Source organism: Polypterus senegalus, chromosome 13 (genome assembly GCF_016835505.1).
Source record: "Polypterus senegalus isolate Bchr_013 chromosome 13, ASM1683550v1, whole genome shotgun sequence".
In the NCBI taxonomy this organism is placed as follows: Eukaryota; Metazoa; Chordata; class Cladistia; order Polypteriformes; family Polypteridae; genus Polypterus; species Polypterus senegalus.
Genome location: NC_053166.1, coordinates 149,894,014 through 149,919,040, shown reverse-complemented (window position 1 = coordinate 149,919,040; position 25,027 = coordinate 149,894,014). Strand labels below are relative to the sequence as shown.

At 42.4% G+C, this 25,027-nt stretch overlaps 1 protein-coding gene across 2 annotated transcripts in view; it reads right to left on the bottom strand.

The window, feature by feature from the left end:
* sept12 (septin 12) overlaps positions 1 to 24,586 on the bottom strand; it is a 226,079-nt gene extending 201,493 nt beyond the window's left edge. Inside the window, exon 1 of one of the 2 annotated variants that reach the window (XM_039776523.1) lies at positions 23,809 to 24,586. In XM_039776523.1, coding sequence (XP_039632457.1) covers positions 23,809 to 23,863 — 55 coding nt within the window. In that variant the 5' untranslated portion in view covers positions 23,864 to 24,586. Of the gene's footprint in view, positions 1 to 20,903; positions 20,968 to 23,808 lie in introns of those variants that run through there. The other variant, XM_039776524.1, reaches the window with a different exon arrangement.
* Between the last annotated feature and the right edge of the window lie 441 nt (positions 24,587 to 25,027).

The following is a 25,027-nucleotide window of genomic DNA, read 5'->3' as shown; positions in this document are numbered from 1 at the left end:
GCTCCCAATTTCTTTCGCCACTTCAACGACTTTTAATTTAAATCCAGCTTCATATTTTTTTTCTTCTTATCGTAGATAAGGGATGCTCTTACGATAAAGGTGTACGAGGGTGTGAGATACAAAAAACACAAAACAGTGCAAACGTTGCTTCAGAATAGTGCGGGTATTACTGTGTGGTCACGTAGGCACAATACATAGAAAAAGAAGGCCGTATGCTCGGTGGTTACTCTCTCAGGTAGGCGTTGGCATATCAGAATCTCTTGGACCAATAGCGTGAGCTTTCCACATTTGATTTATATGCCCGACATTATAAAATCCGGGAAATTATACGGTAAAATCAAGTCCCGACTTATCCGCGTGAGTATGTATGGTATATGGTTGTGAAACATGGACGCTAGACGAAGACTGGACTCCTTTGGTGTTGTGTCTCTTCAGAGAATCCTTGGGTGCCGCTGGTTTGACTTTGTGTTGCTCACGGAGTCCCAAATGAGGCACATTACCTGCATTGTGAGGGAGCGTCAGTTACGACACTACGGCCATGTGACGCATTTCCCCGAGGGTGATCACAGGACCCTCATTGTTGGGGGCCCGAGTGGCTGGACCACTCCAAAGGGACACCCACATAATACCTGGCTGCAGCTGATCGACGGTCGTTTCCTAAGGGTGGGACTGAACCTTCTGTGTTGCCAACCAGGATCCCAAGCTGTTTCTTCATGTGGTGGGTGCGGCAACGCGCTGTACCAGTGCATGCCCCCTGACCTGACCTGACTTGGTGAGGGTGTTGGGGAGAAAATCAAGAAGAAGAAAACAGACTTCAAGTAAGCGCAGGAGCCGTCTCGTCAGACCTCTTCCCCCATCACTCTTCTACTAGATGCCAGCATTCCACTCACCCATAAACACCTCACCCAGGGGGCACGGCCGGTAATTTAAAATAAATAGGGGCAACGTCAAAAACAATGGGAGTAGAGGGCGTCGTCCAGATTTCTTTTCACATTCTGTTGACTTTCTAGCCATCCAACTACTTAGACTTTTGGCCCCAAAAAAAAAAATAGTCGAGTCGAGTGAAATCAGCATTCAGCGCTCACTATGGCCTCTTTGAACCGCACATCAGGAAACATCTGAACTAGTAGATTCACCGCGTCCTAAGGTAGAGCCGCTACAGCAGACCCTAAATGTCAGAAATAGACTGATCAGTGGTATTGGCAGATGAGCGACTGGCACACAGCGTCTCTGTGCACTTGATGCTCCATATTGCTGCTGTGGCATGTAAATAATGTCCATCTATTGTCATGGACACCAAGCATGGGCCGGAGTTCTAGCCGGGATGGTACAAGACTTCTTACAGAATAATGGAATGACAAGGGAAGACCACCCGCATGGACTATTTACTCCCCCGATACAATAGGTGGCAGTCTCTCTGGGCTATAGTGCCTGCATGGATACCCACAGGGCATGCTGGGAATTGCAGCCCCATGAGGTAGCACTGCAGGGTTCCATGGGTGTCGCCAGGGGGATCTGCAGGGACAGACCACCTCTACTTTAAAGAACTTCAGCCTGACCCAGAAGTGCTTTCAACATGCAGTGCTGGAACACCAGAAGTGCCCCCTGGACCTGGCATAAAAAGGGCTCCCACACCTTGCCTCATAAAGTCAGAGTCAGGAAGTGGAGGATGAAGCCCACCTGAAGGAATGGAAGGAGAGGAAGAAAAGAGAAAGAAGAAGAAGTAATTGTACTTATGGGAGAGCTTAAAAATAACCTGTGTGAAGGTATTTGCTATTTGTTTAAGGGCTTGGGGACTCAGTGGTGCCCCCTACAGGTCACACAATCTGTTAAATAATGCCTGTCATGAAACATATCTATCTGTAGTGCCGATCCTACACTGTATGGCCTAAAGTATGTGAGCACCTCACCATGGCACCAATATGAGCTCGATGGGCACCCAGATTAATATGGAGTCGGCCCCTTCCCTTGTGGCTCTAACAGCCCCCACTCTTCATTGCACGCCGTTCTCGGCACATTGTGCATCACAGTGATTCGTCTCACTAGGTACGTGCACGCAGTTGCAGAATGACAACAATGGAACACCTCAGCTCAGTTTGGAGGGGCTGTCCAAAATGTTTGGCCTTTTGTATCTATCTGTCCATCTGAAGATTTGTGGATTATATAGTGCCTTTCATATCAAGCTCTAGTCATGATGCCAAGTGCTTTGCACATGTTGGTTGATGGTAAGACAGCACTGGTGATTACCGCTGGAATGTCATCAGACCCATCAGGAAGAAATTGGGCGCCCAAGAGGACCATAAGAGGACCCTCCAATTCTGCAGTAGGCCAGCTGGGTGCCTATTTTCTTACATTTCATCATCTATCGACATATGATACCAACAGAGTGTTAAAGGGGTTGGTGCTTCACTTTATTCAGATTGTGTCTGTTGGGGTTCATCTGGAGATCTTCACACAGGATCCTTCTTGGACTTTTGCATTTTCTGGATGGCGGTGCCTCAGGACACCATCTGGGACCCGAATGACCCCTCACTTCGATGGAGAGTCGCCATTAATGACCCCACCTGAATTACTACTCGGTTGTTTCTTACACGGGGGGCACCCCTCCCATCCATCGGTTTCCAGGTAATTTGGACAGGAGAAGGGAGAACGTTTTCTTCACATGAACTGTTAAGTGTATTCAACAAAATGCGAAGTCAAAATGACTGGAATTAGTCTGATGGGGCTTTCGTAATCCCGTCTACTGCTTACATTCATTTTTTCTCACATTTGCTTTTAGAAATTTAAAAAAAAAAAAAAAAGTTGCCTAAAAATAAAGGACATAACTTCCTTGCAAATAAAAATGGGAAATCCTCTGAGCGAGTTCAAGGTCCTGTCCACTTCCAGTAATTTGAAACGTCAGAAGCTGGGATCAAAGCAAACCAAGAAGCACACAAGTGTCACCAGTGTCACCAAATACACCTAACGCGCTGATGTCATCCTGCCCTCCAATTTAAAGTGCAGAGCTCGCCTTCCTCCCTCCTAGTGACTTGCGTGTCCCTTGCCTGGTCAGCAAACCACAGGATTCCACCCCCCACACAGTAACCTGAGAGCCCCCTAGGCATGGAGGGCAGTGGAATCCCACAAGGTGTAATCCGTTAAAGGCAGAGGAAGGACCCTTCTTCACAGATTGCCAATCCTATGGAACGTGCCGCCAGAGAAGTGACGGATATTTGGGACGCGGCCAGAAGTAAAACACGGACTGGGGGAGTTCCAGTTTTCTGTTGCTTTTATAGTCTACTCGTGTTCAAGGGAGCACAAGGGTGACCGTTGTTTTTAAAAAATATATAAAGTGACAAAACACGTCTGGGTATCGGAGGAAATGGGTGGCATGACATTGGGCGGCAGCAGGTCATCGAACTGTTTTAATAAAAATTAAATACTACATTTGCCCTATATAGCGCCTTTGCCATGCTCAAAGCTCTTCACAAATATTTCAAGGAATACTGTGGGAATAGGTGGCACGGTGGCACAGTGGTAGCGCTGCTGCCTCATAGTAAGGAGACCCGGGTTCATTTCCCAGGTCCTCCCTGCGTGGAGTTTGATGTTCTCCCCGTGTCTGCGTGGGTTTCCTCCCACAGTCCAAAGACATGCAGGTTAGGCACATTGGCGATCCTAAATTGTCCCTAGAGTGTGTGTGTGTGTGTGTGTGTGCCCTGCGGTGGGCTGGCACCCTGCCCGGGGATTTGTTCCTGCCTTGTTCCCTGTGTTGGCTGGGATTGGCTCCAGCAGACCCCCGTGACCCTGTGTTAGGATATAGCGGGTTGGCCAATGACAGACTGACTGTGGGGAAAAAATGGTACAAAAATCACATTCTTTTACATTACATTACCGGAAAGTGTAAGGCACACAACTGTGGTTCTCCATGTCTGACTTGGTACTTGAGGAGTAAATCGTTAGCAGAGCCATATACTGGCATCAGCGACAAGCAGTGAGCCCCCTGATCACACTAACAAGAGGCGTAGAGAAGAATAGGTAGACCACCTGGGGACATTAAAAAAAATACCAAGGCAAGCCTGGACCATTAGTATCAGATTTCAAGACCATATAGTAACTTAATACCGGGGACTGAAATAGTTGCATGTAAATTAACACATGCAAGTAAAAAATGTCACCATAATAATATATTTGATTTATAAAGCGCCTTTCCCATGCTCAAAGCACTTTAAAAATATCCATAGGAATACTATAGGAATAACACTACAACGATCAGATTACTTTACATCAGGGGTGTCAAACTCTGGTCCTGGTGGGCCGCAGCGGCTGCAGGTTTCCATTCTGACCCTTTTCCTAATCAGTGACCAGTTTTCACTGCTACGGTAATTAACTCCTTTTCTCTTCGTTTCAAAAGCCCTGTTTTTAAGGATTCCGTCCTCTGAACTGATTTGTTTCTTCATTAAATGGCAGCCAAACAGAAATGAGATGTGAAACGAACCAGCCAGTTTCACTCCAACCAGTTTCTTAATAAGGAGCCAATTCTAATTAAAGTCGTTAATGAATATCATGACTTATGGCTGCTCTCATTCTGCCATAGAAGACTGACGACTTTTTGTTTTTTCTAAGACCACCGTCAAGATGTTTTGGTGACCTGAGCAGACCAACATGACCGAGACCTTCACCTTTCTTTATTTTCTGGTGAGCTGGTCATGTGACGGCTTTTTTTGGGTCTCATTATTGTTTGGCTGCTAACAACTAAGGAGTCTGAGTCACATCAATTAAAATGAAGGCAAACAAGTTAATCAGCAGCAAAAACAGCTCACTAATTAAGAAGATGGTTAGAATGAAAACCTGCAGCCACTGCAGCCCACCAGGACTAGAGTTGGACACCCCTGCTTTACATCATAGAAAAATGACCCTATAAACCGTGGTTTAATGTAGCACATTTAATATCATCAGCTATCCCATCTACCTTAATAAAAGAACAAGGGTCCATCTGTCTGTCTGGTTTCTATTTCTCTGTCACTCCAACAGATGGCGCAACACATACACCAACACTGCTTTTACAAATCCCACCCCAAGCTGCATACAACAGACACATGCATTGCGCTTTCCACTTCAACAGATGGTGTAACACAAACATGAACACTGCTTTACAAATCCCATACCAAATGGCATATAGAAGAGACATGCATTACAGAAGATGGCACAGACATTACAGTGTTTTTACAAATCCCATACCACAAGCGCTACAGCTGATTTATTGAAAATTTGTCATCTTAAATTGCCAAAAATGATTACAAAAAAGCATTAAAAACTTAATTGAGGGTTACATGGGGTTAGAGGAAAAAAATGGCAGCACAGGGTGAAAGGTACAAAAATCATCCTGGACAGTTAAGGGTGGCAAAATGGGGAGGGGGCTTTTTTTTTAAATGGTACAAACACTGCCAGCCACAACTGTTATCCGCCTGCCATTAACCTTTTCATATTGTTTTATTGTTAATAGCAATGTTAGGTCTTAACATTCGACAACCCTCACAAGCCCTTTACAGGTGGTCTTCCAAATCCCAGGATGCACCTCACTCAGCTTCACAAAGGCTCTCTTGTTGCTGAACGTCCTTGTGCGTTTTTTTTTTTTGTGTATTTTACTGTTTCCAGTTCATTAAGTTTGTTCCAGATCTGATTTTCATCCTTACTGGGTGAATGCAGATTTTGAATACAGCCGTATATTGTTAGATTTACGTTAAGATTAGATTTGATCCGGCGTCTGCCTAAAACTGATAGCAGCCACTAGAAAATCATATCAATGGATTTTAAATTTTTATGTCATCTGCTGCTGCCCTCTCAAACTTTTGACTTAGGTTCCTGGTATTCATTGTCCTGGTTCTGGCCCTCGCTATGGTATTTTGATTACATCCTTGCCTTCCAGTCGCCCGCTGAATTCTCCTGCCTGCTGGACATAACAGCAAGAACTTCTAATGCAGAAACAATGGCTGTCAGACTCTGTCCACCTTATTCACCCAGGAAGATTGATTAATGGAGACATATGGTGCTGCATGAAGCTCTCCAGCTGAACCTTTCTCAGTAATGCCTTTCATTACTACAAATGGTTGTGATGCACCATCTGTTGGAATGGCAACCTGAAATGCATTTTATTACTACATGCATTACAAGATACATTCTAATAGATGGCACATCACAAACATTTGCAGTAATGCATTTTATTACTACACATGTTTGCGATGCACCATCTGTTGGAATGTACGTATGTATAACTACATACGTTATAAAATGCCTTCCAATAGATGGTGCACTGCAAATGTTAAAGCTTGATTTTTTAGGTTATAACCCACCTCAGGCGAGTAGTACAGCTAGTGGTTAAGATTAGGATTATGAGAAGTTTATCTGAATTTTTGTAGCTGCAGACTGGTGGCTCTGAACAACAGAGATACCACACTCAATACTTCCAGCTATTTTAACCCAAATTACAGTACATATCACTAGCAGTCTAATATTATAATCAATTAGTGCCAGTGCAATGCAGGAGCCCATCCTCGAGGGGGCACCTCTCCACTGCAGAATACACGCACGCACATCATATAGGAGGAAATCGCCTATGGAGAAATGTCAGGTGGGCACACAGAGCCCAAACAAAATGGAGTCCAAAGCAGCAACCGTAACTACATTATCATTGTTAACCCTCACATATAGAATTGATCTGCAAAGCAAAGAATAAATAAATAAAGCACAATGCAGCCTCAGGTTTTTATACAGACCCCCAGCGATTACAAATACACATTTCCATGGATATACAGTGTGAAGTATGCAATGACTCACACCACCCCAGCTGGCAGAGACTCAGGAGAGATCATCTGCAAAGAGCAGTAAAAGATTCTATCAGGGGTGCGGTCACAAGAGCACAAAAATAATCAGAAGACAATCTGCTGCCGAGGCTTTCCTGCCAAAATGGATTCCTCCTTTAAATGCACACAACTTCAATGGGAATACCCAGCAAAAGTGACTGAATACCGAGGAACAGATAAGCTCCTGAACAAAATACAAGTTAAATTACACCAAAACTAAGCAATAGATTGGCTGCCGCCAATTTTGACTAATTATTATGAAATCTGGCAGGGAGGCACTACTGTATGTTTAATCACATATTTCAGAAAAGTGGGTGGCACTGTGGTATTGTGGGTAGTGCTGCTGCCTCATGGCTACAGTACTCTGGGTTTGAATCTCATGCCCCCAACTTAGGCTGATAATTATTGTGAAATCTTGTGGAGAGCCATTACTGTACATTTACTAACATTATACACATATTTAATAAAAGTAGGTGGCACACTGGCATTGTGGGTAGTGCTGCTGTCTAATCGCTACTGAATTCTGGGTTTTAATTTCATTCCCCCATCTTTGGTTGTTAATTATTATTAAATCTGGTAGAGAGACATTACTGTATGTTTAATAGCATTATATGTAATAAAAGTGTGTGGCACACTGACATTGTGGGTAGTGCTGCTACCTCATGGCTACAGCATTCTGGGTTTGAATCTTGTGGCCCCAGCTTTGGTTGATAATTATTGTGAAATCTGGTGGAGAGTCATTACTGTACATTTACTAACATTATACGCATATTTAATAAAAGTGGGTGGCACACTGGCATTGTGGGTAGTGCTGCTGTCTCATGGCTACAGCATTCTGGGTTTGAATCTTATGCCCCCATCTTTGGTTGTTAACAATTGTGAAATCTGGTAGAGAGGCATTACTGTATGTTTAATAACATCATATTTAATAAAAGTGGGTGGCACACTGGCATTGTGGGTAGTGCTGCTGTCTCATGGCTACAGCATTCTGGATTTGAGTCTCCTGCCCCCTGCTTTGGCTGCAATTATTATGATACATAGCAGAGAGGCACACAGTATCTGTGTGAAGTTTGCACAGTGTCCTCAGGTTTTCCTCCCACATACCAGTAGACATGCCAGCTGGGTTCATTCTCCACCTGGTGACTGTGCAGGTGGGTGCCTGAGTGAGCCCAGCCCTCAGCTGGCACCCCATTCAAGGTTGGCTCCTGCTTTACGCTCGGTGTATGTTGACTTTGATGTGTCATCATCGTTGTCATTTAGCCAAGACCTACAGTACGGTACGCATGCTGGTTGGCCCCTCATTGGCTGGTCACCAGTATAACTTGATACTTTGTCACCTCATGACAGTTGCTGTAATCGCTAAGGTATGAAATGTCACGTCGTTGTACTGAATTGACGTAAATTACGTGCAGGTATATCTCTAACTGGATTATGAAGCCTTCTACAGCCCTGGCGTTGTTGGATACATATTGGCATGTCAAAGCTTAGATGTGAATTATAGAGTCCATCAAGCTTCTGATCACGACTGCACATCACTGGATCTGTTCAATCGGGGGTCTTTGAGTTGATGCCCATTACTCCGCGCCTGGACCGTTGTATTTGTTTGTAACGTGTCACTTTAAGATTCTTTTTCCTTTGCTTGTTGTTTATTCTGTATGCTGGATTGATTATATTTTGCTGATCTTGGGCCAATTATATTATGCTCAGTGCTGCCATGACAACCATGACCCAGAATTGGTTTCATTTGGTCAGGTGACATATTAAGATTAAACCATTCTTGTAATTTTCTTTGACCTTTGAATGGACAACCCAGAGTTTAAAAAGTCCTTCCATTCATGCCTCCATTTTCTTTCAGGTTCTTGCTGTCAGAGTTGGAGGGCTGCTGCTCTCCTTTTTATGAACACCTAACACCATTGTCTTTTATTCATCAGGTACACATCTCATCTTCCATACGACTTTGTTCTCTAAACACACGGCGGCATTGATTTCTTATACCACTGACGGCTTGAAGGCTGTCACAACAGGAAGACCGGATGCAGATCTAAACTTCTGAACTTTGCTATTTTCAATCTTTGTGGCTAATGTGAAGCCGTATCATTAACTAATGTATAATTACAGGATACAATGATTCACTTGTCATATTCCAAACACTCTTACGTCCCCTGCATGACTTCTCTGTGCCGCTTTTGGCTTTTCATTAGTCTTAAGTATCTATCATTCTCCAAGTGTGGGAAGAGCGTGAATGGCTTTGTGAAACAAAAAAAAAAAAACAAAGGAAAAATGCAAACAACTTTCACAAAACTGCATGTGGGCTCATTTGGCATTGGGTTTAAAGCAAACCAGAAAGGGTCTGCATAACTGGGACAGTAGGAGGGGTACAAAGATAAGACATCTAAATAACAGGACAGTCTCTTAATGGAGACCAGAGCCTATCCTAGCAGCCATGGAGGCGTCGGCCAAGAACTGGGCAACAGGGGGTCCGCACGGGTCACTTTGGAATCAACCACCAGAAAAGCTGCCAGCTATGAACACACGAGAGAGCGCGGGCAGTGATGGGCAGGCCTGCCTATCTATCTGTCTATCTATCTATTATATAGTGTCCTGCCTATTTATGTATCTATCTATCTATTACATATAGCCTTACACATCTATATGTCTATCATATAGTGCCTTTCATCCATTTATCTACTGTATCTATCTATCTATTATATAAAGCCTTATATATCTATCTGTAATCTGTCTATCATACAGCACCTTTCATCCATCTGTCTATCTATTATATAATGTCCTTCCTATCTATGTATCTGTCTATTATGTAGAGTCTTACACATCCATTTATTTATAATATAGTGTCCTTCCTATCTAAGTATCAATCTATCATACAGTGCTTTTCCTCCGTCCATCTATCTATCATATAATGCCTTTCATCCATCTGTCAATCTATCTATTATACAGTGCCCTTCCTATCTATGTATCTTTCTATTATGTAGAGTCTTAAACATCTATCATATAGTGCCTTTTATCCATCTATCATATAGTACTCTTCCTATCTTTCTACCCATCTATCTCTCTATAATATAGTGCCCTTTCTATATATTTTATATATATACACATACATACATATACATATACATATATATACACATATACATATATATATACACATATATATTATATATATATATACACATTCTATAATATAGTGCCTTACACATCTAGCTAGCTATCTATCTGTCTTATCATATAGTGTCTTTCATTCATCTGTCTATCTATCTATCATGTAGTGCCTTTCACATCTCTTCATCTTTCCATCCATCTTTCAGACCCCTTCATGTTTTTACACATTCTGTTATGTGGCAGCCTTGCCCTAAAATCATGTAAATGCCTTTCTTCACATCAAACAACACACACAATTCCACAGTGACAAGGCAAAAACAGGACTTTTAGTAATTTTTGCTAATTTATTAAAAATGGAAAACTGAAAGACCCCGTTTGACATGAGCATCCCGACCTTTTGCTATGGCATTTGAAATTTGGGAATGGCATCCCATTCTGTTGATCTCCATCAGTGCCAGTGCTTTTTTTATTTTGTGTCCTTTTTGTGCCTGTGTCTGTCTGTCTGTCCTTTTGTGTCTCCACCTATTTATCTTATAGTGTGTTTCATAGCTATTATATAGTGCCTTTCATATCTCTCTACCTACCTTATAGTACCTTTTGTGTCTGTCTATCCACCATTTCTCTTATACTGCGTGTCGTATCGACCTAACTATTTTAGTTGATCTATCTGTTACCATGTAACTCATTCAGCCAACTTAAGGGATGTTGGTGGAACACCAGACTGTCCGAAGGTGCAGAATTCAAATCCACGACTCGGCAGCGCTGACCACCACATTACCTCGACTCCCTGGAACAAGGGTGCAGTTTTTAAAATTCATTTGCCAAGCATGATTGTCACTAATACACCAAACTCAGCTTCACCTCATTACAATACATCCACATACACAACGACACGGAAAACAGACCACCAAACTGCGTACTGAATGAGCTGTGAACTGCTCGAGTCAGGAGGGGTCTGCACACCTCGTCTCCCGATGCTGCCAGGCACGTCTTCAGGCTTCAGCCAGAGGCACATACTTCTTTGCCATTAAAAGGCTTTCAAGACAAGACATCTTCACAATTTTTATAATGGCCTGTGAAAAAAGCAATTCCTTTAAACACAGCTGCTTTACATCAGGAGGATGCAAAAGATAAAAAGATTCATCTGCCCCATGGCAAAGAAAAAAAGAAAAGAAAAGAAAACTCTGAGGTGGTAAAGTAAATACAAATAGAAGACCTGATGATTTAGAGGAGGAATTCGGAGGCTACGGCGAGTGCGTTAAGAGACTCTCTTCTTTATGTCAGATTACCCTGAGAGCGAGAGATGAAAGGCACTATATGACAGACAGACAGACAGACAGACAGACAGACAGACAGACAGATAGATAGATAGATAGATAGATGAAAGGCACTATATAATAGATAGATGATTACATAGATAGAGTACATCCGGAAAGTATTCACTGTAAATGACCCAGATTATTTGTTCTATTTGATATTTTTTAGATACTTAAATCCCTGAAGGAATTATACCTTATAATGTTCATTAGACTCTTATTTTGAAATTGGGAACGGGCAACTTCCGGGAAGGAAGTTCAAACTGCTACTGTTTGCTCACCAAAAAAAGGTTAATGAGAAAGTTATCGTTTTCCATTCATCTTTAAATTAGCATCTAGCTGGAAGGCGAACAGCTCTTACGATGTGTCTATGGTAATTTGTGAATAAATGTGTTGGAATACCCCACCATGGTCCATTCATCATGATTATTGAGTGCATCGTCTGAATAAAGTCCGGCTGGAATGCTACATTCACTGCGCATCACTTTTTCCACATTTTGTTATGTTACAGCCTTATTCCAAAATGGATTAAATTCTTTTTTTTCCTCAGAATTCTACACACAACACCCCATAATGACAACGTGAAAAAAGTTTCTTTGAGGTTTTTGCAAATTTATTAAAAATAAAAAAAACTGAGAAATCACATGTACTTCACAGCCTTTGCTCAATACTTTGTCGATCCACCTTTGGCAGCAATTACAGCCTCAAGTCTTTTTGAACATGATGCCACAAGCTTGGCACACCTATCCTTGGCCAGTTTCGCCCATTCCTCTTTGCAGCACCTCTCAAGCTCCATTACGTTGGATGGGAAGCGTCTGTGCACAGCCATTTTAAGATCTCTCCAGAGATGTTCAATCGGATTCAAGTCTGGGCCACTCAAGGACATTCACAGAGTTGTCCTGAAGCCACTCCTTTGATATCTTGGCTGTGTGCTTAGGGTCGTTGTCCTGCTGAAAGATGAACCGTCGCCCCAGTCTGAGGTCAAGAGCGCTCTGGAGCAGGTTTTCATCCAGGATGTCTCTGTACATTGCTGCAGTCATCTTTCCCTTTATCCTGACTAGTCTCCCAGTTCCTGCCACTGAAAAACATCCCCACAGCATGATGCTGCCACCACCATGCTTCACTGTAGGGATGGTATTGGCCTGGTGATGGCGGTGCCTGGTTTCCTCCAAATGTGACGCCTGGCATTCACACCAAAGAGTTCAATCTTTGTCTCATCAGACCAGAGAATTTTGTTTCTCATGGTCTGAGAGTCCTTCAGGTGCCTTTTGGCAAACTCCAGGCAGGCTGCCATGTGCCTTTTACTAAGGAGTGGCTTCCGTCTGGCCACTCTACCATACAGGCCTGATTGGTGGATTGCTGCAGAGATGGTTGTCCTTCTGGAAGGTTCTCCTCTCTCCACAGAGGACCTCTGGAGCTCTGACAGAGTGACCATCGGGTTCTTGGCCACCTCCTGACTAAGGCCCTTCTCCCCGATCGCTCAGTTTAGATGGCGGCCAGCTCTAGGAAGAGTCCTGGTGGTTTCGAACTTCTTCCACTTATGGATGATGGAGGCCACTGTGCTCATTGGGACCTTCAAAGCAGCAGAAATTTTTCTGTAACCTTCCTGAGATTTGTGCCTGGAGACAATCCTGTCTCGGAGGTCTACAGACAATTCCTTTGACTTCATGCTTGGTTTGTGCTCTGACATGAACTGTCAACTGTGGGACCTTATATAGACAGGTGTGTGCCTTTCCAAATCATGTCCAATCAACTGAATTTACCACAGGTGGACTCCAATTAAACATCTCAAGGAATGATCAGGGAAGCAGGATGCACCTGAGCTCAATTTGAGCTTCATGGTAAAGGTGGTGAATACTTATGTACAAGTGATTTCTCAGTTTTTTTATTTTTAATAAGTTTGCAAAAATCTCAAGTAAACTTTTTCCACGTTGTCATTATGGGGTGTTATGTGCAGAATTCTGAGGAAAAAAAATGAATTGAATCCATTTTGGAATAAGGCTGTAATATAACAAAATGTGGAAAAAGTGATGCACTGTGAATACTTTCTGGATGCACTGTAGATAGATAGATAAATAGATAGATAGATAGATATGAGAGGCACTATATGATAGATAGATAGATAGATAGATAGATAGATAGATAGATAGATAGATAGATAGATAATGGTCATTTTAATATGGACAGAAATACTTTTGTAAACGATGTGTAAATTCTACTGTAAGCATAGATTGCTTTTGTTTTAAAACACCATTTTTAAATGAAAATGTAGTCGTGTGGACAATTGGATTCCAAATTTTCCCAAAATTAAGGCTCGTGTCTGTGAGCAATCATTTGCAGCTACCATGAAATTCCACCCGCAGTCTTAAACATGAAGGCACCAGAGTGGTTCTTCTGAGTGATGCCATTTTTGGTTCCACAAAGAGCCATGAACAGATGATAAATAAATCTCACACCGATAGGAATTGTGTGCATACAATAACACACACACACACAATTCAGGTTTTCTTGCCCATCCAGCTTGCCTACCACACAGATTTCTGTTTTGTCCACACATATATTTGTATATTTTTTGTCAAGTAATGGCTCTACCAGGAACCAAACAACATAGTACAGTAAGGTGCCATTAAAGAACCAGGACTCATAAGACTGCAGTGACACCTGTGCTGCTGCAACTATGTGAAGATTATTAACAAACTAATGTCACCCAAGGAGCTATGGAGCCAGCACCTTTATGGCTGAAGGAATCCACCGGAATAAAAGAATAAGTGTGTCTGTGCATCAGTGTCCGTCCATTTTCCATTAACTCTGTTATTCCAACTGACGATGCATCATAAACATTTGTAGCAACAACACACATTACATTTGTCATTCCAACAGATGGCACCTCAAACATTTGCAGTAATAAAACCATTGCATTTATCATTAAAACAGATGGTGCATCACAAACATTTCTGGTAATGCTAATAAAACCCAATAGAGCTGCAGCACCATACATCACCACAGCTATTGGCCAGCTGTTCATAACAGAAGTTAAGGATAAGGATCAGTGTTGTTAGTATAAACAGTTAAGATTAGGAGTAATTTAAGGTTAGGGATTAGTTTGGTTAGCACGTAGTACAGACGTGCAGTGATGTCACTTCCACCATTAAACTGCTGGTGCAGACCTGCAGTGACATATGGTGCTGCAAAAGCAGCTCTGCAGCTGGAACTCTCTCAGTAATCACTACAAATATTTGTGATGCACCATCTGTTAGAATGGAAACTGCAATGCATTTTATTAATACATGCATTACAAAATTCATTCCAATTGATGCCACATCACAAAACAAATGTAGTAATACATTTTATTACTACAAATGTTTTGTGATGCACCATCTGTTGAAATGACAGATGCAATTCATTTTATTAATACATGCATTACAAAATACATTCCAATAGATGGTGCCCTGCAAACTGCAACGCTGAGGGCAACTGTTTAGATTTCAGCGTGTCTTAGAAGGGTCGCACTGCTAGTAAAGGCATTAAATAACAAGGAGAAGTAAATCAGACTGTGCGCTTATTTCAATCGCGACTAATCACCATTAGCGTAGTATACTTCGGATCGCTGTTGAAGTGGTTCTATCCTCCGTGTGTACATTGCCTAGAAGTTTCCGACACGATGGCAGCAGCTGTATTGTATTTGCGGGAAAAATGGAAACATAAGACGGTCTGAGCTTTTTGCCTTTAAACGAGCGATTAAAGCCACAGATAGCCCCAGAATGAGCGCGCTTCCGCTAATTCATTGTAATTGTAGTAAAGCAGATTAGAAAGGTCTTTCCGTAGCCGCGGGGGGCGGCTTTTCGGCAGCCACTGAGCTCTTGGAGTTTTGCCACTTAATAAACGGTCTACGGGAACAAGAAGGTGGCCGTCGTAATACAGAACCGAGTTAATGAACACGCTTCGTGACTTGACGGCCTCATCTCAGACCCAAACTGGCGGTTCTGTTAATGTCGTTTTGATTGTCCGGAGCCGACTTCGAAATTCTGCAGTATACGTTTGCAGCGAAACACAGAAGTTCTCTTTCATTCGAGCCCAAAGCGATCGTGACAAGAACCCGTAAAACCGGTTTAAGGTTTTTGCACGTCAGATGTTTGCAGTGCTGCCGAAATCCCACCAGCCCACAGAGAACAAAGACTGCAGAGAATGACCTGAGCGAAACAAGCGCCGTGTTGTGTACGTCGAGGCTTCTTTATGACCTCGCAGCCTGAAGCTGTAAGGCACACAACTGCCGTACACCATGTCTGACTGGAGGAAGCAGGGCTATAAACTGGCGTAAGTGACAGGCAGTGAGCCCCCTGCTCACACTAACAAGAGGTGTAAAGACGAATGGGGACCCTGAAATAGGTAGACAACCTAGGGACTAAAAAAGAAATAAATACCAAGGCAAGCCTGCACCATTAGTATCAGATTTCTACATGTAAGACCATATAGTGACTTAATATTGGGGACTGAAATGGTTGCATGTAAATTAGCACATGCAAGTAAAATTTCATTATAATAATAAGCAAAATGGCACCTTTTATTGGAATACTAAATAATAATATTAATATATAAATATATATATAATATATAAATAATAAGGCAACTCGAAAGCTTGCATATTGTAATTTATTTAGTTTGCCAATAAAAGGTGTAATTTTGCTTGACTTTTTACTACATTCATAATGGCTAACATGGTACAACACCCTAGTACTGTACTATAATAATAATACATTTGATTTATATAGCGCCTTTCCCATGCTCAATGCATTTCACAAATGTTCAAAGGAATACTGTAAGAATAACAAAGATCACATTGCTTTACATCATAGAAATATAATAGACTATATCAGCGTTTATCAACCTTTAAGTATTTGCGACCCGAGTTTTCATAACAGTTTTAAATCGCACCCCCCCCCCAACATTTTTTTTGAAATGTAGTTGCATATTTTATTATACCTACTTAACTTTTATCGACATTTATCTAACTCTATATTTATTGTTCTAGTATCAGAATGTAGTTTAAGTTAATTTGTTTTGGCTTCAAAAGATGTTTTTTTCATATTTTTGATTCTGTTTTCTTTTTTTCACATCTTCGCGCTCCCCTTTTTGTTACTTTGCGCCGCCCTAGGGGGGCCCGCCCCACCGATTGAGAACCACTGGACTATATAAATCTGTAAGCAGTGGTTTAATGTAGTATATTATATTATAAACACCAACGCTGCTTTCAAGAATACCACATCAAACTGCATACAACAGGGACACATCCACTGCATTTTCCACTCCAACAGATGGTGCAACATAAACGCTACAACTACTTTAAAAATCCCATATCAAATGGCATATAGCAGAGACGTATGCATTCCATATGCCAGATGGCACATTGCAGACATTAACAGTGTTTTTTAAGAATCCCATACCACAAGCACCACAGCTGATTTATTAAAAATTAGCCATCTTTTTTTTTTTTTTAATGATACAGACTCTGCTGGACACAATATAGTTATTGGACTCCCATTAACCGTTTTATATTATTTTCAAGTATTAACATTCCAATAGATGGCACAACACAAACATGAACACTGCTTTTACGAATCCCATACCAAATGGCATATAGCAGAGATATACTCATTGTATTTTCCATTCCAACAGATGGCGCATCACAAACATCTGTAGTAATGTATTAGTCCAAATGTTTGTGATGCGCCATCTGTTGAAATGGAAAATGCAATGTATTTTATTACTACATGCTTTCTAAAATACATTCCAACAGATAGTGCACTGCAAACTTTTAATGCTGAGGTCTACATTGATGATTTGGATTTCAACCTGTCTTAGACGGGTAGCACAGGTGGTGGCACTATAAAAGAAGGGTATTTATCGAATGACATCCTTTCTCTATAAACTGAGCACAGGAGACATCAAACCTTGAGATTGGGGGTTTAAATCCCACTACTGACACTAAGTGACCATGAGTAAGTCACTTCACCTGTCTGGACTTTAAGTGGAACAACAAAAGAAATGCAACCTTTTGTATCTCAAATATTGTAAGTCACCTTGGATAAGGACATCAGTCAAATAAGGAAAAATAATAGCCATAGGAGTAAATCAGTGCAACCTTGCAGTTTTTTTTATAGCGCCTTGCCAGTGAACATCATGCAAAGGTAATGTACAGGAAGAGTAAAGGGACATGTAACCACCAGCAGTCGCACAAGTTCACAGAGCAAGTAAGTACAACCCTGAGGTTTATATAGCGCCTTTGAGAGTAAATTCATTGCACTGTGCTTTAAAAAATGGCTGCCATATTTTTATAAAATGATCACTGGCAGGGGCAGTTACACGGTGAGACGGAGTAGCTTTGCTTTTTTATATGGCTCCTTGCATAGTTAAAAAGTAAACGTATTGAACAATTTCTTTGTCGCGTTTTGTAATCTCCGCACAGTGACCCACTGAGACATAGTGAATCCTTTCAACCTTTTTCTTTTTATAGCGCCTCCCCAGCGCCACTTTTAGGTTAGCAGCAATGAGCAATCAAAGTCCCGTTTGCACAACCAATAAAAGCTACAGATAGCTTCAGAAAAACCCCAGGGTCACAAAATGAGGCCGCTTTCATATAGCGCCTTTCCTAATGAACGGCACCCACAAACACTTTACAAGTGAAAACACTGAGCAATTGTGATGTTATTTCTACAAACTGAACGCTGTTAGAGTACACGCACTGCACAGGAATACGTGGTGGGCGCAATCATTTCATTTTATATAGCGCCTTTCATAGAGAACGCCACCCAAAAGAGCTTTAGGGGAAAAAAAAATACATTTTTATTTCTACAAACTGGCTGCTGACAGGGTATGTGCATTGCGCAGAAACACACCGCGGGTTCAACCTTTGGATTTTATATAGCGCCTTTTCAAGTGAACATTATCGACACATTCGATTTAGAGAATCAGTATGGATTGAGTTCATCCACAGTTTTAGAACTGATGCGAAGGCACTTGTGGCGACGCATTCATCATCACACAGTGAGCCACAATTTTAGGAGTAGCCAAGTGCTTTACGGTTCAAAGCCTCAGCCACGAGTACAATACAATACAATACAGTTTATTTTTGTATAGCCCAAAATTACACAGGAAGTGCCGCAATGGGCTTTAACAGGCCCTGCCTTTTGACAGCCCCCCCAGCCTTGACTCTCTGAGAAGACAAGGAAAAACTCCCAATAAAAACCTTGTAGGGAAAAATGGAAGAAACCTCGGGAAAGGCAGTTCAAAGAGAGATCCCTTTCCAGGTAGGTTGGGCGTGCAGTGGGTGTCAAAAGTAGGGGGTCAATACAATACAATACAATATACAGAACAGAACAATTCCTTAAGACAGCATAACAATAAAAATTTTAGAAGTACGGTTTAACAGTAGATGATATGACATAATTAGGTTTGGATATTTTTAGAGTCCTGGAGACCTCATCCATCTAGCTGCCTCCCCATTTGGCCATGCCACGGCTGAAACGTTGCTCCGATGAAAGGACCCCTCTTTCCCATGATTCCTGTGATCCTCCATCAGGGATGACTTTACCAGTCTCATTATATCATGTAACGTTTCTTATTGCTTGATAGGATTAATATTTGCTCATTTGGTTCTTGCCTTTATCCAAAGTGACTTACAACATTTGAGATACAATCGGTTACATGTCATGTCATTTTCTAACCCGCTTAATCCAGACGAGGGCGGTGGGGGGTGCCAGAGCCATTCCCAGCTAGGCAGTAACAAACCCTACACAGGGTGTGAAGTTCACTGCAGGGCGAACGCACACACACCAAACACACACACACACACCAAACACACACTGGGGCCAATTTCGTGTCATCAGTTCATCCAAACTGCAGGCCTTTGGACGATGGGAGGAAACGGAACCACCCGGAGGAAACCCACACAGACACAGGTAGAACATGCAAACTCCACATGGGGAGGACCTGAAATGTGAACCCTGGTCTCCTTACTGCGTCACCGTGCTGCCCCTTAGTGTTTACATTTCTGTTGTTTTTCCACTTGGAGCACAGGCAGGTGAAGTGACCTGCTCAGGGTTACACAGGATGTGAACCCACAACCTCAGCGTTCTGATGAAGTCCAAAGCCTTAACCACCACACCGCACTGCCTATTATTCCTTACAGTTTTATTATTATTCGGCAGACACCTTTATCCCAGGTGACTTACAACACCTGAGGTATATTTGGTTACATTGCATTTGTTTTTCAAGTTGGAGCACAATTCCGGTGAAGTGACTTGCTCAGGGTCACACAGAGACGGTACTCTTAGCAGGAAGTGAACCCACAGCCTCAGGGTTTTGAAGAAGTCCAATGCCTTAATCACTTAAACCACACTGCCTATTATTATTACTGTTAGGCTGATGCCTTTATCCGAGGTGACTTGCAACAATTGGGTACATTTCTAGCCATCCATCCATCCTCTTCCGCTTCCACTTCTCCGAGGTCGGGTCGCGGGGGCAGCAGCTTGAGCAGAGATGCCCAGACTTCCCTCTCCTCGGCTACTTCTTCTAGCTCTTCCGGGGGAATCCCAAGGCGTTCCCAGTCCCACCAACATGTCCTGGGTCTTCCCCGGGGCCTCCTCCCAGTTGGACGTGCCCGGAACACCTTGCCAGGGAGGCGTCCAGGAGGCATCCTGATCAGATGCCCGAGCCACCTCATCTGACTCCTCTTGATGCGGAGGAGCAGCGGCTGTACTATGAGCTTCTCACCCTATCTTTAAGGGAAAGCCCAGACACCCTGCGGAGGAAACTCATTTCAGCCGCTTGTATTCATAATCTCGTTCTTTCGGTCATTTCTATTGTTTTTCCATTTGAAGCCCAGGCAGGTGGAGTGACCAGCTCGTGGTCACAGAAGCATCAGTAGAGAGATGTGAACCCAAAACCTTTTTGAACAAATCCAAAGCCTTCCCCAATACACTGCACTGCCTCTTATTATTTGGGATACATTTACTTGCATCACTTTTGTTTTTTTCTAATTGGAGCACAGGCCGGTGAAGTGACTTGCTCAGGGTCACACAGCAGGATTTGAACCTCAGGTTTAGAAGTCCAAAGCGTTAACTACTCCATTGCATTGTGCGTCTAAACTACCCTAAATTTAAAAATGTGCTTTATGCTTCAAATTCAAAATCAAAAGGTGGAGTGATGGCTCTGTGGTTAAGCAACACCACTGGTATCTGGAAAGTTGCTGGTTCAAATCCCATTACTGTCAGAAAGGGGTCCTACTCCGCTGGGCCCTCCAGAAAGGCCCTGAGACCACCAAAGGTCATGTGAAAAGACAATTTACCTCGGGGACTGACCAGGTGTATGTATATGTCCATACATTTATGGCCCTCAATGGTTTATATACCGACAAAGAAATGGAACTGCGCGTGGCGCCCTCTGCCGTACCTTTTTTATCCTAAAAATATAATTTGAACTTTTTCGAAAGTAATTTTCGAAAGCAGTTGACTTCAAAAAAGTTGTGATACACTCCTAACACTGTGCGATTTCAGTGACAACCCTCACCCCCACCTCTGGCACCCCGATGGGTGAGAATGCGGGCAAAGCCCCGGACCATATTTTGCGTACTTACCCGAAATGTTTCTGGGGGCGTTCCCGGTGTGTGCTGATAACACATACATTTGCAGTACAACGCATTACGTGACTGAAATGACAACTGTGGCCTGCATACGAAGGCAGCGGCAGCACCGCGCGGTGACTTTAATAAGCGCCGATTGTTCCCCACAATTATAGGAATGCGTGGCACTTGTGTGTGTGCGTGCGGTAGGGCAAACGCGCTAAATCGCGACGACCTGTGCAAACTTGTCTTCTTTTTGTTTTAAATCCACCGCACCACAAAACTATTTTGTTTAGAATCTGCTGTCACCCGTTGTGGCAATTTAGACGACAGAACTTAGAAAAGGGAAGACCTAATGTGAACGCCGATAGGAGTTAAACATAAGACGACAGCAGCAGGAGCAGCTCAAGCAGTTTTGACTAGTGATTAAAAGGGGGCTAAACCTGCGCACAAATGGACGACTTTTCAGAAAGTTGCAGAAGGGAAATCAGATATGGGGGGGGTCGGGTAGGACATAAGAAGGTAAAGCAAACAAAGCACCGCATGCGCACTTATGTGCACGCCGTTTGAAACATAAACACCACTTCCTTCAGAATTCATTTAGCAATGCTGAAAACGAGAATAATATTCCAAGAAACAAGAAAATGGTTTATGTAGTAGAGTGTGTGGCCCCGACGGTAATTTGGCACTTGGCTCACTCTGGGCTTCAAAAACTAAAGCTTTGTTTGTCTGTTTATGTTATGCGTCGCGTAGCTTGAAATTTTTCCTGTTCTATTTACATTTCGGTGTAATCTTCACATCTCTTATCTGTACGGCCCTTCTACTTTTGGCTCGGTTTGGTTTATTATCTTTTCACGCTGGTTTGAATCGTACGCAGAACGAGCGCAAGAAAAGTCGCACCTGCGGCAACCAACAACAAAGCATTAAACAAAATAGTTCAGCGTAGAGGTGAAGCGGACGGGATTCACATGAAACCTCCGCATCTAAAAATGAGGAATCTGAGTGGGATTCAAACACTCGCGGCGTTCAGCAATAAGCGGTGGAAATCTTACCTGCACAATTGCCTTGATTTAGAAAGACCAACGTGAACATGTCATTTCTAAAAATGATCACTTTCACAGAGATTAGAAGTGCTGAGGCCGTTAAGGGCTCGACTGCATCCTGCGGTGGATCGACTGGCGCCCCGGCCAGAGTTGGCTCCTGCATTCCGTTCGACGGTGCGGACTGCTGCGACCCCTCATCTGGACGAATGGGTGCATAAACTGATATATTGATGGAACTAATAGAGTTGTATGATATAAGAAGTTCATTGTTAATATTGTCAACCAAAACTGTGTTGCTGTATTAATCAACGAGTCGAATTAGATTAAAAAAGCTGCAAATAGGCAAAGGTACCCCAAATATGACTCAGATTGTTGCTGACGTCAAACCACCGTAACTTAAGCGCATTAAGGATGATAAAAGACGCTATTTAAAATCAAATGTATAATTATGAATAATTTTGTATCTTTACAAATCTATTTGGTGTCTAACGTCCGATCTCGAGATTTCGGCTCCCTAATTTGAATTTAAGCCAGTGTGGAAATGCCATGTCATGTTAGTAGTTATAAAGTCGGAAGCACTAGTAGCCTTATGGCTTAAGGCATTGGACTGCAGCATTAACCTCCAGTTCCGGAGCTCTCTTTGACCCCGGGCAAGTCATGTAAGTTGCCAGCTTTCAGACACAAAATTACTTATTATTATTAGTAGTAGTATTTGTCTGACACCTTTATCCAAGGCGACTTACAATATTTGACAGACATTTCTTTTTGTTAAGGCAAGTGAACTGACTTGCTCATGGTCCAGCAATGTCAGTTCTAGGATGTGAACCCACATCCGCAGGGTTTGAAGTGCAAAGACTTAACTACTACGCCGTAAATATACACACACGTACATATCTACATATATATTATTGTTTAAGTAAGTCGCACATTCACAAACATACATACATATAGACACATTTTTAGGCGACACTGGCGACAAGTTAAGAGGCTAATGGTCTTGATCATACAAAGTCAATAGCAGGATTTGAACTCGCATCCTACGTTTTTGAAGTCCAACCCACAACCACTACGCCATACATATACACACAAATTCATATATGCATTTTATTTGCTTGTTTGTTTGTTTGTTTGGCCTTTAAACGCACATGCACAAACATACATACGTACATTTACGCAGAGCCGGTCAATCCATTTGGCCACATAGCCAGCCGCCTAGGGCGCCGTTTACGAAAGTTAAGGGGCGCGCGCTTCGGTAACCGAAGAGGACCCCTTCACGCGCTCGGCTCAGTATGGGTTTCGATGGGCATTGCACATACAGGAATATGTGCGTTTGCATATACAATAATATATATTATACAATATATACTGTGTATAGATAGATATGGTATATTTATATATGTCTGGAGTAATTGTATAAAGTTTACATAAACAAAAGTGCTGTTGATATGTAGGTGTAAAGCGCAATCGACTTGCTGTTGAATACACATGTAAAATTAACTTCGATTGTTCTTTAAAAGCCTGAACCTCCACGTCAGGTGTAATTAACATCAACGTGTGAGGTGCATAAAGAAAAGCGTCATTCATCCATCTATCCTTCCATCCGTCCGTCCCTACCTTAATGGATCACCCTTACTCGTTTAATTCAATACAGCTGAGGTTCCCGTCGCTTAATGACAAATGCAGAACTGTATTAAACAGAGGGGTGCCGTTACTTGTGCCTTTATCTGTAACGTTATACTGCTTGACATACACTATGTGAAAGTTTACAAATCAAAAAACGGATGAACTGAAACACATTTGTTGCATTAAGACGTCAAGTTCAAGCAATCGTTTAAAAGTCACGAAGAGTCGGACAAAGAAACGTGTGCCGCTCTTACCTTCAAAATCTGACAGGATTCCCTCCAGATGGTCGTTCACAGACAGATCCGACATCCCGACTTGAGTCCAGCTCACCTCCGCAGATTTCACCTTCTTCTTTCCCGAGTTTAATTCTTATGGCCGCGTTTTCTCCTCGGTGTTTCAGTTCTCAATTTGTTTGTTTCTTTTCTTTTTTTTTCTTTCAAAGACCATGAAAGATCAGCAGTCAGAAGTAACAAGTCCCCTCAGCGCGCTCAACAACTTAGTAGCACAGAAGCCCAAGGACTGAGAGGAATGCGCTCCGCAAAGCGCTCGGCTGCGCCGTCTCCGCAAGACTGTGAGAGCAAATGGCACGGCGCGCAGACAGCCTCCTCCCCTCTCCAAAACTAGAGTGGTCAGAGTGGGGGGTGTCAAAAGTGGAGAGGAAAAAAAAAGGCCAGCCCGAAAGCAGATTGGCGGCAGGATCGCACTGCATGAACTACCTACTCCGGACTTTGGAAGCGTACCTAAGACATGTCTGACTCGCCTGCTCTTCAGCGCTTCCTCAAAGTCTTCTTCATCTATGAAGGAATGTGCACGGCACTTAATGTGGTAATATTAGTGTGAAAATATCATACCCTTAGGGGGGATAGGCTGTAGCTGCGGGGCTGGTTTGGATCAAAACTGCAAGAAGCTCGTCCCAGGTATATGGCTATGAGGGGAATGCTTCTAGAAATCAACGCACAGAAACAGAGCAACGCATATGGAGCGGAGAGGTGATTTAAAATGACTGAATGAGGGGGATGTTTCATGTAAATACTGATACAAATGATTTCAGATATAATCAAGTATAGCAATATTTATTAAATATTAGTATGTGACAGAAACAGGACTGCTTTTCAATTGTATACAGTATAATTATTTTATCTCTATCTGTATATTCGTTTTATTTAAATCAGATTTGTCAGCACAGTTGCTCTGGGTATCACAGGGCATACCTTGGCAAACAACCACACTGGGCCAATTTTATTTTGATAATTAAATGGACAAACACACAAAACTTTATAATTTGCGAAGAAAGCCTTGGTATTCCACTAAAAACTTCTACTGACACACAAAAAAATAGGCAGTGACCAGGTCAGAGACCCCTGGAGCAGCACTCTTCAAGGAATACTCCACACAAAGATGGCATTTATTAATGTTACTTACCCTTTCAGATTTGTAGCGATGGTCGAGAAAAAAAATGTAATCTCATGTTAT